The sequence below is a fragment of the Caretta caretta genome, chromosome 25 (genome assembly GCF_965140235.1).
Source record: "Caretta caretta isolate rCarCar2 chromosome 25, rCarCar1.hap1, whole genome shotgun sequence".
NCBI lineage: Eukaryota > Metazoa > Chordata > Testudines > Cheloniidae > Caretta > Caretta caretta.
The window spans coordinates 5,442,734-5,460,874 of record NC_134230.1 but is presented as its reverse complement, the minus strand read 5'-3'; the positions used below and the strand labels follow the sequence as shown (position 1 = coordinate 5,460,874).

The following is an 18,141-nucleotide window of genomic DNA, read 5'->3' as shown; positions in this document are numbered from 1 at the left end:
TCTCTCCTTCCCGGCATGCGCCGCGCACCGCTGGCGTCCTCTCCTTTCCCGACAAGCGCCGCGCCGCTTCCCAGCTCGCACCGCGGCGGCGCCCTTCACAGCGGCCAAAATGGCGTCCGCCACCCGCCTCATCCAGCGGCTCCGCAACTGGGCGGCGGGGGTAAGAGGCTCGCGCGGGCCTGTCCGAATCCCTGGGGCGCGGTCGGCGGGGCCTAGCACCGCCCTCGTGCGGGGACCAGGGTGGCGCGGCCCGCTCCCCCGGCTCTCCCTACTGCCCTGTGCGTCCTGCCCGCACTTGGACCCCGTCTCCCCTGCCCCCGGGCTCGCACCTCCCTGAGACCCTCTCGTCTTCTTTTACAGCGGGACCTGCAAGCCAAGCTACAGCTTCGGTACACGGAGATCTCCAGGAGGTAAGGCCGGGGAGGTGGGGACAGAGCTGGTCTGCTCCTAGGCAAGCCCTTCTCCTTGTGTTGGTATGCGTGGAAACCCCGCAAGCGCAGCTGAAACTCTCCAACCGCAAAGGGGAAAGGGCGAAGCGTACCTGGACCCGAACTGGTTTGAGAGTAGCAGCCGTGTTAGTCTGTATCTGCAAAAGGAAAAGGAGGACTTGTGGCACCTTGGAGACTAACATTTATTTGAGCATAAGCTTGAATACAGCCATGCGGCTTGGCGTAAGAAGAGAGAAAACAACTGTTCTCACTAATCTTTCATGCATAGGAACCTTAAATGTATCAGCAGGAGATAAAATAAACTTTAGACAAAATTATCATAATATTTATTAGTAACTTGTTGCTACCAATTTAAATACAAATCTCAGGAGCTGTTAAAGGAGGCCTTCAAAGGTCGAAAAATGGGTTAGTGCTGTTTTCTGAGTTCAGTACATAAAGACCTGAAAGTTTCTCCCTGCTCTCTTTCTGCTTATTTTATATTAGAAATGCAAGTCTTGTTTCTCTCTTTTTGGGAGGGAGGGGGAAAAACTCTGAGGCTCTAATAGGGTAATAATATCCAATGCCACACAAGCAAAATTTGATCATGAGGGGAAGTAATTTTTATTCAGTTTACATCTGTAGTTTTAAAAAAAAATATTACAGTTAATTAAAATGCCGGAGAAACATATTGAATTTTTAAGACTGTGCTCCAGCCAATCATTTTTCATTTAGGGAGTGCAAAACCAGACTGGACAGTCCTGGTATTTCTAAGGTAAATAACAAAGCTGGGGGCCACAAAGTTTTCAGGTCTCTTTACTTTTCCTAAAGAAGCAATACCTATTTTTTCTTTTTTGTTGATCACACATAAGATTTCAATAGCAACATTAGCTTTCTCTGTTGCATATAATTGCATAATAGTTACTCTTGAGCCTTGCAAAGAACTCAAAATCCTGTTTCACATAGCCGAATTAATATTGCTGTGGAAATATTAACTTTTTTTCCCCAACTTTTGTATTTAAAGTTACAGCCTCACCATTGCATTGCTTAAAAAGAAAAAGAGGATGCAAACTCACCCACATAATGGCTGATTGGCATCTGATAAGGAAAGAAGCTCAGACCACCACATCTGGGTGGTCAGCTCCTCACCTGTGATATCCCAGCTTAGGTCCATTTAGTGTTAATAGGGATGTAGACCCCTGCCTGGTAGGAAATGGAGAGTAAGACTTCTAGTTCATCTCTCCCGAAAGCCAACTGCGTGCAAATGGAAACTTTCATTCGCTCCTCACTTAACTCGCCCTGGTTAGTTGCTGATCAGTTAGAGAACATACTTGTTTAAAGTTGTGCAATGCTCCTTTATAAGGTTGTTTGGCAGCCGCCTGCTTTGTCCACTGCTTGCAGAAAGAGCAGCCCGTTGGAGCTAGCTGATGGGGGCTTGGAACCAGGGTGGACCAGCAGCTCCCCTAAGTTCCCTGCATGGCAGCCGCCCAGCAGACTATCAGTTCCCCCCTCCCCCCCCCCCCCCCCGAGAGCCCCCTGCTTGCTGTGCAGACGGGGGGAAGAGGGACGCTAATGTCAGGGTGTCCCCCGCTCCTTTACCCCATCTCCATAGGGGGATGCAACAGGGCTCAGGACAGAGGGAGCTTGCTGGCAGCAGTTGCTGTCTCAATTTGCTGATCTACTTAAAAAGGCAATGTACTTAAGAGTGGCATCAGCGTACTTAACGGGGCAATGCGCGCGTCTCACGCACACACGGGGTGTGTGTGTGTCTCGCGCTCACACACACCTGTGTGTGTCTCTCTCTCTGCACCATGCTGTGTCTCCTCCCTCCATTCCTGCTGCCTTGTAGAGTGTGAGGCTACACTGTGTAGGGCTCAGCCGAGTGGTAGTTCATCATTTAGCAGTAAGGCATTCCCTGGGAAATATCCCCCCCCTCTGACTTCACCATCTCAACCAAGCTTCATAATCATCATTGCTGTGTCCAGTATTAAATTGCTTAAAACTTATACTGTGAATATGTATGTATGTATATATAGTCTTCGGCGAAAATTTTTTCCCTGGAACCTAAACCCCCCACTTTACATTAATTCTTATGGGGAAATTGGATTCACTTAACATCATTTCACTTAAAATAAACATTTTTCAGGAACATAACTATAATGTTAAGCAAGGAGTTACTGTACAAGATATCAGATTCTGCCTCTTCTCACTCTCAGTTCTCTAAAGGTTTGGTTCCTGGTTTCTGTCTTCTCAGCAGCAGCTATACTCATGTTCTAGTAACTGGAATTAACTTGTTGCTTTCCACCTGTATGTTGGAACCCAGTAATGATGTTTGATTAAGAGATGTATTCTCGTTTGAAGCAGGTCTCTCTGTTTTTAGAGTAGTCCTTTAAAGACTACAGGATTCTTCTGAGAGAGTGACAGTTTTCTGGATGTCCTTTTTGTTGCTTGCTCTTTCCTCAGATTTGTTAACATAGTCCAGATACAGGCTACTTCTCTCCTGGTTTGATACTGGGTAATGATGTTTCCTTAACTTTTAATATACTGCAGGGGAATTAGAACATACATGTTTGGAACTCTACCCTGTTTTCTATTTCTGTCCCTGAGAGAGATTGGGTTGTTATTCTTTGCCCTGTGAGCCTTTGTTTACATTAACAGATGCTCTGAATTCATGGCCCCAGTTCTGTATTCGTAGCCATGACTGTGTCTAAGGCTTTCTGTGCTCATTCTGAAATCTTGGAAGGTGGCTCAAGATACAGTGCTAGCGTGTCCTGTGCATAACACTACAGTGTCTATTTCTCCTAATACTCCACTCAAGAGTAAGACTGAGAATATTGTTCTCACTTAGCATGGTGCGTGCTGATGCTTTCTTTGGGTTGTTTGCTGTTTAGAACTCAACCACCTCCTAAACTTCCACTGGGTCCCAGTCACAAGTTTGCAAATAACTACTACTGTACTCGTGATGGACGCAGGGAGTCCTACCCTCCAGTTATTGTTATGTCTCCGCAGAAATCCCTCGCATCATGCACTCAAGATGCCAGGTAGGTCCTATTGATCCTATGATCAGCAGCCATGCAACGTCCGGCTGTGATATTGTGATCTTGCAAGCTAAGCGGAGTCAAGTCTGGTCAGTATTTGGCTGGTGCACCACCATATAATGCATTGCTGATGCAATAAATGATGTTGACTGCTAGTGAGTGAATGCTGAATTAGTGTGCCGTCTCTATGCACCTTCTTTTGAGTAAGAGGGGATGTTAGGGTTGGGAATGGTTTCCCTAAAATGTTCTATGTTACTAACAAACCCTGTATTGCTGTTAAATATGAACTGATTATATAAACTAACAGTTTCTTAAGGCCAGTCTCTGTCTCTCCCCTAGCTCAGAATCTGCAGTAGCAACAACTGAGAAAAAGCCAGTGACACCAGGTGTTTCACTTGAGAAGTGGGAACTATCCAAAGATCAACCTTACCTGTGAGCTGGCCAAATATGAAGAGAAGGCTGAATGAGATTGGACTTGATAGGATTAACTGAAAAGAAGCAGCCTGGCTGGTGATCCAGTGATGGGGTTAACTTCAGTAACACTGTGTAGAATTTATTGTTCTGGAAAAGAGACCATTTTGCTGGGGCATGACTGATTAAACATATTTATCTAATGTATACCTAACGTTCTTTTCAGAACTTTCTTTATTCAAACGAAAGTTCGGAGTAAACTTGTATTTTATGGAAATGAGGGATAGACAATCTCACAAGCTAAACAGATTCAATCCTGGTCACTCCTGAAATGAATCCTCAAAACACAGGTCATGTACAAATTAGAGCTGGTGATACTTCCCTCTGAATCATTATTAAAACAGTGGCTCATTATGGTGCCAGAGGGTGCAGTTCTGCAAAAGGTGCCATGGTCAGAATGAGACTTAAAACTCTGAGCTATATGCAGTGTTGTAGCCATGTTGGTCCTAGGATATTAGAGAGAGAAGGTGGGTGAGGTAATATCTTTTATTACTCAGGGCTTGTGTACACTTACAGCAGTGTCACTGCCCCTGTGCCACTGTAGTGCTTACTGAAGACACTACCTCTGTTGACAAGAAAGCGTCTCGTGTTGGTGCAGGTACTCCACCTCCCCAAGAGGTAGTAGCTATGTCGACGAAGCCCGACTGTCGACATGGCCCTGTCTAAACCAGGAGTTAGTTCAGTATAAGTACATTGCTCAGGGGAGTGGAAAATCCACCCCCCTGAGCGACATAGTTATACTAACATAATTTTGTAGCGTAAACCAGGGCTCAAAGTGTCACAGCTAAATACAAGATGGAACAGATGTTTAATATAAGTAGTTAACACATTGCAAGGGACCATTCAGTGTCAAATAGCCAGTAAAAATAACTCCAGTCATAGGGAGGAAAGGAAGGAGGTGTGGGGGTTGACTAGAATTTTTTATGTCCAGTGACCTGATTGGTCAAACTCCAGCAGTTTTAACTTGTTACTCACTTCTCCTTTGAAGAATTGTTGTGTCGTATTGCTAGTGTACAGTCTGTTTCATTCTATCCCAGAATAGTCAGGCTGTTTCCTATAGACCAGGGGTTCTCAAATGGGGGTCAGGACCCCTCGGGGTCACAAGGTCATTACACCGGGGGTCGCAAGCTATCCGCCTCCACCCCAACCCCTGCTTTGCCTCCAGCATTTATAATAGTGTTAAATATATTTAAAAGTGTTTTTAATGTATAGGGGGTTTCACACTCAGAGGCTTGCTATGTGAAAGGGGTCACCAGCACAAAAGTTTGAGAACCAGTGCTCTAGACACTGTACTGCACTATGGTACCCTAAAGGATGAAGGATATTAATGTGCATAAATGATCATACTTGACCACCGTGCATTCGCCAAGCAGTCCCAGCATTTTTTTCACTTTCCCCAGGGCTGTGAAAAGTGGTTGTTCCACTCACCAGTGCTGGTTGCATCTCAAGGACATGAGAAAAGCTAAGGATATGTCTTCATTGCACTTAACTCGGGTGATGGCACCTGGCTTAGCTTAGCCACACTGCAAATACATAATCAAGTCACTGGGTCCACAGTGGTGTTGCACTCACCTGTGTTGGTAGGACCTCTGGAAGACATATCCCATGATTCTTTGTGCTGTAGTAAGCCAAGTTGCTCTGATTCTGTCAGTGAATTATGGGAGAATGTCTGCCCTTTTGGGCAGAAGTGGGGAGGGATTGTGGGAAGGTATTGGAGAACTGTCAGCCCTTGAGTGGCTTAGCCTACATCCTCCCTGTAAAGTGGGTGGGTTAGCAGCCTTGAGTGAAAGCGGCACCAAGGCAAAAAACCCACACTCCCAGCTGGGCAAGCTAGCTTGGGTTGAAAGCACAACCAAACTCAAGTGAGAGGGTATTGTGTGGGGAAAGGAGGGAGTGTTAAGGGCAGCACCCAAGTAAGAGCTGAATTTCTGGACAAATGCACCAAAGAACCAATGATCTACCTGAGATAAATTGATATTTTCATCCTCTGGAGAGAGGACCTAAATTCCCTCAGATTTCCACTACATCTTCAACAACCAGAACTTGTCTATCAGACTCTTTGTAGAACTCTGACACGCCAGCATCAACTTCCTGGACACCAGAATCAGCTTCAACAATGGAACCCTATAGACAACTATATACAAGACATCCACAATCACCTTCATATATCTGGTAACCATCTCAAACACACCAAGGTGTCTTATCTTCAGGTAAGTACTCAAATACCAGGAACAGGCCACCCAAATAGCTGGAGAGAACCTGAGGGGAGAAAAAACCCACTGACCCTCACACCCCTGGTTGTCGCATACCATTCCACACTGGAACCCAGATGGGGTATAATTAAACAATCACAACCCATACTCAATGGAGATCACATCTGAAAATAAATCTTTCCCAAAGCCATTTTCTGGCCTTCAAGCAATCTCCAACTTCACCAAACATCATCAGAAGCAAGCTCCCCACAGACCAGGACGCAGAAACTTAAAATGGCACCAGCCCCTGCCAGAACAAATGCAAAACCTGTAGACTTATCCGCTATGATGATCAGAATCACCACCCCCAACACACCTTTCAAGATCCATGAATCCTACACATGCCTGCAAACCCAGTATGTGGTGTACCTCATCCAGTGCACTAAATGCCCCACTAATGACTATGTGGGTAAAATGAGACAATCACAATGCTCTTGAGTGAACTCTCACAGAAAAATAAGACAAAAATACCATAACATGCTTTTCACAAAGAGATCACTCTATATCTGCAAAAACAACAAGGAGTCCGGTGCCACCTTAAAGATTACCAGATTTATTTGGGCATTCTATATCTGACCTCTCAGTTCTCATCTTCAAGGGCAACTTGCACAACACCTTCAAAAGATGAGTCTGGGAGCTTAAATTCATAACTTTTAGACGTGTGTAGTTGCTGGTGAGTATTTGCTTCAGGTTGGGGGGGCTGTCTGTAAGCGAGGACTGGTCTATCTCCCAAGGTCTGTGAGAGTCAGGGATCGTCCTTCAGGATAGGTCATAGATCCTTGATGATGCACTGGAGAGGTTTCCAACATGAAGCTGCAGAACTGGAATTAATTTGCAAACTGGATACTGTCAGATTAGGCCTGCACAGAGACTGGGAGTAGTTGGGTCATTACAAAACCTAAACTTAATTTCCCCAATACTAATTTCTCCTTAATGTTACTCACACTTTCTTGTCAACTATCTGTAATGGGCCACTCTCTTACCACTTCAAAAGTTATTTTTCCTCCCTTTGAATCCTGCTGTTAATTAGACTGATCTCACACTTGATAAAGCAACCCCCATCCTTTCATGTATTTATACCTGCTCCTGTATTTTCACTCTATGCATCTGATGAAGTGTGTTCTAACCCACGAAAGCTTATGCCCAAATAAATTTGTTAGTCTCTAAGGTGCCACAAGGACTCCTTGTTATTTTTATGTATACACTAGCACTTCTGTCCGTTGGGGTGGGGAAAAAAATCACACACACACCCTGGACTGACAAAAGTTTCACTGACAAAACCCTGGGGTGGACAGCGCTATATTGGTGGGAGACCGTCTCCCACCGACATATCTACTGCTGCTCATTGGGGGTGGTTTAATTATGCCAGTAGGAGAGCTCTCTCCCGCTGGCATAGAGCAGCTGTGCAGGAGATCTTACGGCAGCCCGGCTGCAGCAGTACGGTTGTGCTGCTGTAAGATATGTAGTATAGACATAGCCTCCAGATCTGAAGAAGAGATTGATGTTGCTAGGGCCGCAGAATGTTGTTAAGGCTGGTAAGTTTTTACTGCTGCCAGTTTTGCTGTTCTAGAAGGTCTGATGTCTGCTGTAGTAGCAGACCTCAGTGTTACTCATAAAGAAAGACCACAAGCTCGGTGGCAAAGGCGCTTGGCCAGGTTTACTGTCGACAAAGCATGGTAGTAACACCCTGGTTCAATGGTTACAGGTACTCTAACATATGCCCACAACAATGGTACCTGCTCAGTTAGTGCCCCAGGATGCTGCCCCCATGGCAAGTACAAAGTTGCCCCTCCTATGAATTCTCCTTTTGTACATTGATACAAACAGGTTATGTATTACAATCTAGATGTTGTTAGTTACCACCCTTATCCCTGTACCTGCTAGTCTGAACAAAACATCCCCATCTACTATTCTATCATCCCATCTTTATCTTATGAGAGGTGTTTTCTTGTACCATCTCTTAGAAATGCATTTCTGTAGTTACTTGTGATGTGCATGTTTTTGTACCATGCTCTCCAGTCAGGAATGTGCTTACTTGGTGTTAGCTAATACCTGGAGTGCTGTTATTTTGCCAAGGCCAGGCTACTCTGGTTCACAGCCTTTGGTTCAAACTGTTAGTTATACCTGAGGCTCCAGCAAGGACTACAGGTGTAAACTCAAAAGCTTATCTCTTTTGCCAACAGAAGTTGGTCCAATAAATGATATTACCTCATCCACTTCTCTCTGTAGTGAAGTTGTACCCACAAAACAGCCTACTGATGCTGCAGTTGGAACAATCACTCAGCAATGAACATTGTGACCCCCCTGTAGCAAAAACCTTTATCTCTCCCTTTCCTTGCAAAAAGCGATACTGCTGGGGGAGATTGGTCTAAATCTCAAAGCAAACTGAACCAGTTTGACTAAGGCTGTGTTCACTGCCAAAAGAAAGTGTTTTTACACAAGATAGCTAGTGCATGTTATTTTGCTGTAAAATCCTAGTGGAGACATGGATCTGTAGTTTTTACTGTAACAGCAAGGTCAACCACAGATTTGGGTGGTGGTTGGGTAATAGTGTAGATTTTGTCTAGCTATGTAGAATTAAAAAATACCTGTACTATGTCTCCACTAGGTATTTTACTGTTTAAAAAGCACACCTTTTTTGGCCATAAAGCAGCTTGAGTGGGGAAAGTTAGAGGTCCTGGGGATTACAGTGGATGAGAAGCTGGATATGAGTCAGCAGTGTGCCCTTGTTGCCAAGAAGGCTAAAGGCATATTGGGCTGCATTAATAAGAGCATTACCAGCAGATTGAGGGAAGTGATTATTCCCCTCTATTCAGCACTGGTGGGTGAGGCCACATCTGGAGTATTGCATCCAGTTCGAAAGGATGTGGACAAATTGGAGAGAGTCCAGCGGAGGGCAACGAAAATGATCAGGGTTCTGGGGCACGTGACTTATCAGGAGAAGCTGAGGGAACTGGGCTTGTTTAGTCTGCAGAAGAGAAGAGTGAGGGGGGATTTGATAGCAGCCTTCAACTACCTGAAGGGGGGTTCCAAAGAGGATGGAGCTTGGCTGTTCTCAGTGGTGGCAGATAACAGAACAAGGAGCAATCAAGTTTCAGTAGGGGAGGTCTAGGTTGGATATTAGGAAACACTATTTCACTAGGAGGGTAGTGAAGCACGGGAATGGGTTACCTAGGGAGGTGGTGGAATCTCCATCCTTGGAAGTTTTTAAGGCCAGACTTGACAAAGCCCGGGCTGGGATGATTTAGTTAGTGTTGGTCCTGCTTTGAGCAGGGGGTTGGACTAGATGACCTCCTGAGGTCTCTTCCAAACCTAATCTATGATTTCACAGCAAAGTGGTGGTTCTTTTTGCAGGCTAAGAACTCTAGAGGTGAAGGGGGTGGGGAAATTAAGGTAGGGAGTTACATTAAAAGATGGCCAAGTTGTGTTGTAGGTCAAATATGAGACCTTATTGCATATCTAGGAAAAAGTATTTTTTTATGATAGGGTACCTTTTAAGCTCATCGTAGAAGCCTACCAGTGATTAGATCTAGCAGTGTCTAGGCCTCGATGCAGAGCAGTCAGCTGAATTTGCCTTCTCTGAATCCTTTGAGATTTTCAACTGGAGATTTCAGAGTAACAGCCGTGTTAGTCTGTATTCGCAAAAAGAAAAGGAGTACCACACAGTATGCATCCGATGAAGTGAGCTGTAGCTCATGAAAGCTTATGCTCAAATAAATTTGTTAGTCTCTAAGGTGCCACAAGTTCTCCTTTTCTTTTTGTCAACTGGAGATGGGATTCTTAGTCATAAAATCTTGGAAAGTAGAGATCAAAACAGATTTCAGCTCATCATCTAATGCATTTGGCTTCTATTGTCTTTGGGACATTATTCTGCACCTTAATATACCTTTCACGCTGTCAGGAAGATTTTTTTCCCCTGATATTTATATCTAACTTGCCCTTTAGCTTTATCCCATTATATAGATAGCATGAGGGTCATTCCTGTTTGAGGTAATAAGTGTATCCTGGGTTGAATAAACTCAAAAGCAGTAGGAGACATTTAGCCCAAATATGGTATTGGAGTTAACAAAAAACACCATGTTCTAATATATACAACTAAAAATTAAGTTTTAAAGAAGGAATGCTTTCAAGCAAATATGGCAGGGCTAGCTGCTGAAAGGGAAACCGTTTAAATGCCCTTTTGCCTTGTTTCCCCACATTCCCCTAGCTCTCAGCAAAGCTTTTCTCCCAGAATATTGATAGTTTCTATTTTCCTTTAGCTTCCCTCTCAAACCCAAAAAGTGTTCTGGGAAAAGAGCCGTGGTGCCTTAATTGACCACAGACAGAGGGAAGTGGGTTGAGGTTGAACGTTTAATGCTCCAACAGACCTTGGGTTTGTGTTGGGAAACGTAAGAAAGGGAGTGAGAGCCAAAAGGCCTGCCCCAACTATGATTTGACAGCAATGCAGCTGCATGGAAATCAGTCGCGTGTCGTTTTGCCTTGTCCTGTCACGGGCAGGAAAGCCCACGTCAGGTGCAGCCACAGACACTAAGCAGATTGCCACGAGCTTCTCCGGCAGCGGCCGGGCCTGCTGCTTCCTTCTCTCGTGCAGTGTAACTCGCAGGCTGCCGCTGAGCGGGCGTCTCCACGGCTGCAGGCTGCGATGCGGGCGAGGCGCTGGGGCCCGCGCGAGGCACACCGCACAGCTGCTGCAGGGCAATGAACTGCCTTGCACGCGCCGCGTCGGCTCACCTCCTGCGCATGCGTCCTGTTGGGGGGGTGGAGAAATCCTCGGCTCCTGCCCCCCTTAGTCCTCTGATGCGCATGCGCCGCACCTCCAAGCGTAAACGCGCTCTTTCTGACCGGAGCGGCCGGTGCAGGCGGCATGTGGGCGCTCCTCGCGCTGCTCCTGAGGCAGTTGGTGGCCGCGGGGCTGGAGTCGCCTGCGGGGAACGGTGAGGACCCGGTCCGGGGGCACGGGCGGGGGGTGACCGTGACCGTGACCGACCTCACTGCCGGTCACTCGACACCGCCCCCACGCGGGGGCCCCGCCTCTCAGAGGCGCCTATTGGTCCCGAGCCGCCCGGAGTGCTGTTCTGCCCCCTCCCTATTGGGCGCCGCAGGCTCCCCCCTCCGCGCCGGGGCCACACTTCTCGGCGCCGGCAGCAGCCCCTCCCCCGCCAGTGCACGCCCCCCCCCGCCGCCGGTGCCCGGGCCGGTTCCCGGGCCGCCCCTTTCCCCCCCCCGCCGCCGGTTCCCGCGCCCCTCCCCCCCCACCGGTGCCCGGGCCGCCCCTTCCCCCCCCCCGCCGCCGGTTCCCGCGCCCCCCCCCCGCCGCCGGTGCCCGGGCCGGGCCCCGCCGCCCCTCCTCCCCCCCGCCGCCGGTGCCCGGGCCGGTTCCCGGGCCGCCCCTTCCCCCCCCACCGCCGCCGGTGCCCGGGCCGCCCCTTCCCCCCCCCCGCCGCCGGTTCCCGCGCCCCCCCTCCCCCCCCGCCGCCGGTTCCCGCGCCCCTCCCCCCCCACCGCCGCCGGTGCCCGGGCCGCCCCTTCCCCCCCCCCGCCGCCGGTTCCCGCGCCCCCCCCCGCCGCCGGTGCCCGGGCCGGGCCCCGCCGCCCCTTCCCCCCCCCCGCCGCCGGTGCCCGGACCGCCCCTTCCCCCCCCCCGCCGCCGGTGCCCGGGCCGCCCCTTCCCCCCCCCCCGCCGCCGGTGCCCGGGCCGCGCCGCCCCTTCCCCCCCCCCGCCGCCGGTGCCCGGGCCGCGCCGCCCCTTCCCCCCCCCCCGCCGCCGGTGCCCGGGCCGCGCCGCCCCTTCCCCCCCCCCCGCCGCCCCGTGGGCTCCCCGCGTGGCTCCGGGCCCTGGGCCTTGCAGCCCCCGAGCAGGGCTGGCGCCAACATGCGGGAGCGGGCACCGCTGGGCCGGGCTAACCTGCTTCTCCTCCGGCTTCAGCGTCCGGCCTGCCCTGCAGCCCCCGCGGCGAGCCGTGCTGGACCCCGGCGCTCGTGCGCAGCCTGCCCCAGGAGCGGTTCTGCGATGGCCGCCCGGATTGCCCCGACGGCGCGGACGAGTCGGCAGAGGCGTGTCGGCACTGGGGAGTCCCGCCGGCCCCGGCCTGCCCCTGCCTGTTCCAGTGCGCGGAGGGGGCGGAGTGCTTTCCGTCCGCCTGGGGCTGCGACGGCCACGCCGACTGCCCGGGCGGGCAGGATGAGCAGGGCTGCGGCCCGGCCTCGCCTGGGACCGCCGGAGCCCCGAGCGCTGCCGGGACAGGTGAGAGGCGCCGCGCGGCCGGGTCGGTTACCGCCAGGGCGGGCCTGTGGGGCCGGGGCGGGCGGCGAGGGCGCAGTTGGGAGGCCGGTAGCGCTTGGGCGGGCTGGGGGCTGGGATGGATGCGCTGCAGGGGATTGGGACGTTAAGCACTTAAAGGAACACCAGCAACCTTTAAATCTTGCTTTAGTCTGCAAACCTTTTACCTGCACCCGTGACACCAGGGATTCCTGCCTCTTGGACAGCTGAGAGAAAATTAGGGCTGGTGTACACTGGGAACTTCCACTGGATAGCTATGGCTCTCCCATCCCACAGAGACATTGCCATGCTGACCGAAGCCCTGGGGTAGACCGCACTAGGGAAGGTGAATTACCGACATTCCCAGGAGAACCCCTCCCGTCGCCATAGATAATGCCCGCTCTGGAGCGCTACAGCACTGCAGTGGGCTGCCGCAGGAATTTAAGAATAGCCGTACCCTGAGTCTTCTCCTGTGACAGTGCTCTGTGGCAACCGCTCTGCTCTCACCCCCAGGATCTCGTCCTTTCTGGTCCTCCCTCTCCTCCCAGTTTAGTGTAGATAGGCTGGAGGGTAGGGATAGGATACAGAGGAACCTAGACAAATGAGAGGATTGGGCCAAAAGAAATCTGATGAAGTTCACAAGGACAAGTGCAGAGTCCTGCACTTAGGGCGGAAAAATCCCATGCACCGCTACAGACTGGGGACCGAATGGCTCGGCAGCAATTCTGGAGAAGAGGACCTGGGGGTGACAGTGGACGAGAAACTGGATATGAGTCAACAGTGTGCCCTTGTTGCCAAGAAGGCCAATGGCATTTTGGGATGTATATGTAAGGGCATTGCCAGCAGATCGAGGGTCGTGATCGTTCCCCCCCATTCGACATTGGTTAGGCCTCATCTGGAGTACTGTGTCCAGTTTTGGGCCCCACGCTACAAGGAGGATGTGGATAAATTGGAGAGAGTCCAGCGAAGGGCAACAAAAACGATGAGGGGTCTGGAACACATGATTTATGAGGAGAGGCTGAGGGAACTGGGATTGTTTAGTCTGCAGAAGAGAAGAATGAGGGGGGATTTGATAGCTGCTTTCAACTACCTGAAAGGGGGTTCCAAAGAGGATGGCTCTAGACTGTTCTCAGTGGGAGCTGATGACAGAACGAGGAGTAATGGTCTCAAGTTGCAGCGGGGGAGGTTTAGTTTGGATATTAGGAAAAACTTTTTCACTGGGAGGGTGGTGAAACACTGGAATGCGTTACCTAGGGAGGTGGTGGAATCTCCTTCCTTTGAGGTTTTTAAGGTCAGGCTTGACAAAGCCCTGGCTGGGATGATTTAGTTGGGGACTGGTCCTGCCATGATCTGGGGGTTGGATTAGACCTCCTGAGGTCCCTTCCAACCCTGGTATTCTATGTTTCTATGATTCCCCTTGTCATAGAGACAAGATGAGTAAGGTTATCTGTATATTACCTCACCCACCTTGTCAGTTTCTCTGCTTTCCCTTTTCCCCTACCCCAGTAATCAGGGTCTCTTAGTTGCTCTTGTGGGCTTTTCATACAGCAGTAAGGCAGAGAAGACATTTTTTTAAATACGAAAATCTGGTGGTGAAAACCCCAAAATTGGCAAGGAAACTGAAGGTGAGGTGCAGAATGGGAACTGCTTTGAACCCCTTTTTGAGCTTAACTCAATCTCAATATGACAGTGACCTTTGAAAGCCCAATTATTGAGAGCCCTTTGCTTTTGTTTCAGAGGATCCAGCGATCTCCGAACCTGGGAAACTAGTGTTGTCTGAGACTCGAGGCACCTTGTGGGTGATAGCTGTTTTTGGTATGTGAGAATCCAAAGGGTGCTGCAGGACTGATGTTGGCTTTTGCTGAGTAGCGTTAACGAAAATTGAACTCTGCTCATATCGGATTGGATAGGATGTGGTTCATTCAGTAATGGCTGCCCTCGGACTTCCTCTAACCACTCCCGCTGTAGTGTGGCTTAGGCCAACAGTGGCATGGTCTAGGCATCTTGTCTCAAGGGCTTAGGTGGCAAAGTCCGAGGTTCTAAATTTCCAGCTTTGGGAAAAAGCACATAATTTCCTTCTGTTGAAAACGGAGTCCCACTGCATGGGACTTGGCACTAATCATCCCCCCAGGGGACACAGCCCCACTTCTTACTGTTTGAGTTACTGGTTTGTCTGTCTAAATGCTGGGGCACTAGCATAGAGCAGCTTAGCCTCAGTGCTGCTGCCTAGTTCAGGGGCAGGAATCACAGCAACTCATTGCCTGTGTGTTCTTCTCTCGGCAGTGCTCCTGAGTGTGCTGATGGCTGCAGGCTGCACTGTTAGATGGGGCCAATTCAGAGCAAAGAACAACTTCTCCACCTTCAGCCTCGAGAAAGCTTCCAAAGAGCAGCTGGTGCCGGACAGGAGACCTTCAGACTCATTTCCCTGATGGGTATGTCTCCCACTCCACACTGGACCCAAACTCCTCTGTATAGGGAAGGAGAGGGGGTCCCTCCCCCATGCCGAGCTTTCCTCTCCTTCCAACCCCTTAGCCCTCCATTAGCTCTCTGGTGGGGTGGAAATCATTTCCTACCGTCCACTCTGCAGTGAGTTCCTTTCTCTGCGTGAGGGACAGGAAAGGGGTCTCCCCCCACACACAAACCCAGCTTCTCTGTGCTGGGAAGACTGCTGGCATCTCTTTCAATGACTGGCTTGTTGCAGTGGGGAGATAATTGGGGTTGATGAACCCAGAGGAAGCTCTGAGTCCCTAGACACTGAGGGACTGCTAATTTTGGAGCTTTTTACAATGGATGGCTTCCCCACAAGCTTTGAAAAATAAAATGAAATAAAAGTCTTTGGCACAGAGGATATTAAATAACCAGGTGTCTTGGTTTTTCTTCATCTTTCAGGAAGCTGCAGTGCTGTGAGATGGGACCCAACTCGGTGATCCTCATCACACTCCCTCCAAATGCTGATTGCACAGTTTCTGGGACAAGTTTTCTGGGGTTTGATTGGGTGACAATCACACTGGAGCAATCAAGGACTCTTCCTTTGGCACAGGGAGCTTAGATTGTGGGATTATAATGGCAGTGGAAAATCAGAAATGACTGTCACTCATGCTCTAAAATCAACCCTACAAGAATGTGATGGAAACACTTGGAATCTCAGAACGGGTCATCCATTTTCCCCCATCCTAAAGACACACGCACACAAAATGTGGGTTATTCCACAAAATGCTTCTCGCTGGAATAGCTCTGGACAGTACATAGTATAGCCTCTGCAGTACATTTGGCTGCTGTCCCTTCCATGCCCACCAAGAGTCCATTGAAAACTACCTCTTCCTACCATGCTGTATCTTGCCGGTAAGCAGAGCCATTTGCTCCTGTTCCAGGGCAGGCCGTTCCATTCCACACACCTATGTGGGGCAGAGCTCAAAGTGACGTGGGTGTATAATTTATATCCCCGAGGATACTGCTCATATTTCTAACACATTAGCTCAAACTTCACATACCAGAAGTTCTTAAAACATCATGTGACTGCAGGAGAACTGTCAAGGAGATGGATTACTGGAGAGTCTCCTGTATGCTTCGCTTTGCATTGGGTCACAGCCCGTGCAGCAGCCCCTAGGCACAGCACAGGCATTCAGGACCCGAGTGCAGTCAACTCCCAGTGCAGGCAATGCAGGAGGTGCGCTAAGCTCCTTGCAGGATTGGGCCTGTAGTTTCCACTTTGAAACTGAAATCCCTGGACTTTGCATCCTCTGTGCAGTTAGAAGAGTTTATTAGCAGATGTTTTAAGTTTTGACAAACATCTGGAGCCAGCTTTGCTCTTCACTTTTACCTCTGAGTAGTCTTGTTAGCTGCAATGTGTCTCCATTTCAGATCTTGGTCTGCCCAACGTTTTTTTGTGGACTGTTATTAAATGTGTAAAACACTAATACTGTAGAGGGAACTAGTGTTCCAGTGTAGAAACCTGGTGCTGGTGGAGGGCGAGCACTGTCTTGTCCCTTGATTCCATTGTTGACATCCAAGACCTGTTATATTCTTTGCACAGGTGCTTGCTGAATATGCGCACACATGGTAGAAACTTGCTGCCCTGTTGGCTGAATGTGGTGCTTTAAAGATGAGGTTTCAGCTTGCAGGGCATACACTCCAGCCAGCAACCTGAGAGGGCAGGACTCCCTGGGGGTTTGTATAGTGGGCACATGTGCATACGTAATATGAGAGAGAGTTTGTAAGAAGTATGACATATTTAGAATCTTGGCTCTTCCCAGCACTGGAATAGAGCACTAGCAAGAGGCAGAACCCCTGAGGGCTCCGTGTGTTGTGTTCTGTACAATGGACGAAAAACCACAGTTGGCAATTGGGTGGGTGCTGAATGACAGTGGGGGAATTAAAGATCTTTAGAGAACTTGTGGTGGCTTCCTGGATTTTGTTTTGAGGGTTATTTCCATTATTGTGATTGATTCAGTCACTGCTCAGCTTTGAGACAGACAGACAAGTGTGTGGACAGAAACATTCCAATACCAAACGCAGAGGATGGCAGAGTCCGAAGTGCAGCACAAAGCTTTTTTGGCAGGGAATGTGACAATGTCACTTAATTTGGAGGGTTAACATTGATAGCTGCTCAGGAGATGGGAGTTAAGGAAGGATTTAGCTAGAGGGTGGCAGAAGTAAATTCTGTATACAAGTCCCAACATGGGGGGAAAAAGCACAAAGCCAAGAATAAGCAAGAGAAATACAGGGAGCAGAGAGGCTAGGCTGAAGCAAAGGGAGCAAAGCAAGGAATGGGGAGATGCAGCCAGAGCTTTGGGCAGAGACACAATTGTGCATGGCTGTAATCATGCTAAAGAGTAGCTCAGACTTGGAGAATGAGGCAGCAGCGGGCTGGTCAGTAGCCAATGAAGGGGCTTCTGCCTGCTGTTGAGGGGAGTGAGAAGTGAATTGGGTGTGGCAGAGAGGAGGAGGTTGCAGTCATTGAGACAGTGTGACCTAGGCCTGTCAGAGTGCTTTACCATAGCAAAGGAAGAGAAGGGTGGAATTTTGGGGAATGTGAAAAAACTTCATGTGCAGCCAGGAGTTGGTAACTGACTGGATACATCAGGGGTATTAATCAAGCTCCCACTTCAACTCCACACATTAAATGCAAAAAGCTATGACCTGTGGAATAGAACTGCACAGTTAAATATCCAAAAGTGAGGAAATGCCTATGTTAGTGCACCATTAGCTCTGCCCACTTGTGTGTCTGTTGTTCCCATACAGTCTGTTGGTTGTGATCATGTGCCATCTCTCAGATAACACAGTGCAACATACTGATTTTTCTACAGTCTTACATGCACCTACCTGTCCTGCATCGTTACTGCTTATGGTAGTTTTAAGTGTCAGTCATAATGGTCTGGTCCATCTTTATAATTTTAGGCTGTGATTTTCATAGATTATAAAACCAGAAAGGACCATTGTGATCAGCTAGTCAGACATAATACAGGTGTCACGGAGTCCCTGGGCGATGCTCTGGAACTGCTCCCCATGAAGCCAGTCAGGACTCTGGGGTAGTCGCCTTCCTGTGAGCAGCCTGTCTTCAGGACACACAGCTCACCCGGCTTCCACCTTCCTGGGTCTGACCTCGGAGCATTCAGCCTCCTCTGCCCCTCCGTGCGCTTCCCACAGCGAGTCCGCTCAGGCGGTGCTCCTGGGGAAGCCAGAGGGTCCTGCACCCC

At 49.5% G+C, this 18,141-nt stretch overlaps 2 protein-coding genes and 1 long non-coding RNA gene across 4 annotated transcripts; 2 read left to right on the top strand and 1 right to left on the bottom strand.

Moving 5' to 3' along the window:
- Positions 1 to 4: 4 nt before the first annotated feature.
- NDUFA7 (NADH:ubiquinone oxidoreductase subunit A7) lies at positions 5 to 4,081 on the top strand. The gene is made up of 4 exons (XM_048831164.1): positions 5 to 160; positions 361 to 410; positions 3,317 to 3,466; positions 3,803 to 4,081. The coding sequence occupies exons 1-4, from the start codon at positions 110 to 112 to the stop codon at positions 3,897 to 3,899; spliced, it is 348 nt and encodes a 115-aa protein (XP_048687121.1). The 5' UTR covers positions 5 to 109; the 3' UTR covers positions 3,900 to 4,081.
- A 3,736-nt stretch (positions 4,082 to 7,817) lies between these two features.
- On the bottom strand, positions 7,818 to 10,989 carry LOC142070124 (uncharacterized). Its single transcript, XR_012666092.1, has 2 exons — positions 10,918 to 10,989; positions 7,818 to 9,818 (listed from the first exon to the last, which is right to left on the bottom strand). It is a non-coding gene; the product is annotated as an uncharacterized LOC142070124 (long non-coding RNA).
- Positions 10,949 to 16,835, top strand: CD320 (CD320 molecule). 2 transcript variants are annotated; one of them, XM_048831160.2, is made up of 5 exons: positions 10,949 to 11,120; positions 12,113 to 12,430; positions 14,183 to 14,260; positions 14,729 to 14,877; positions 15,335 to 16,835. In XM_048831160.2, the coding sequence occupies exons 1-4, from the start codon at positions 11,051 to 11,053 to the stop codon at positions 14,872 to 14,874; spliced, it is 612 nt and encodes a 203-aa protein (XP_048687117.1). In that variant the 5' UTR covers positions 10,949 to 11,050; the 3' UTR covers positions 14,875 to 14,877; positions 15,335 to 16,835. The 2 variants fall into 2 exon arrangements, with proteins under 2 accessions (XP_048687117.1, XP_048687118.1); XM_048831161.2 differs by lacking the exon at positions 14,183 to 14,260.
- The last annotated feature ends 1,306 nt before the right edge of the window (positions 16,836 to 18,141 follow it).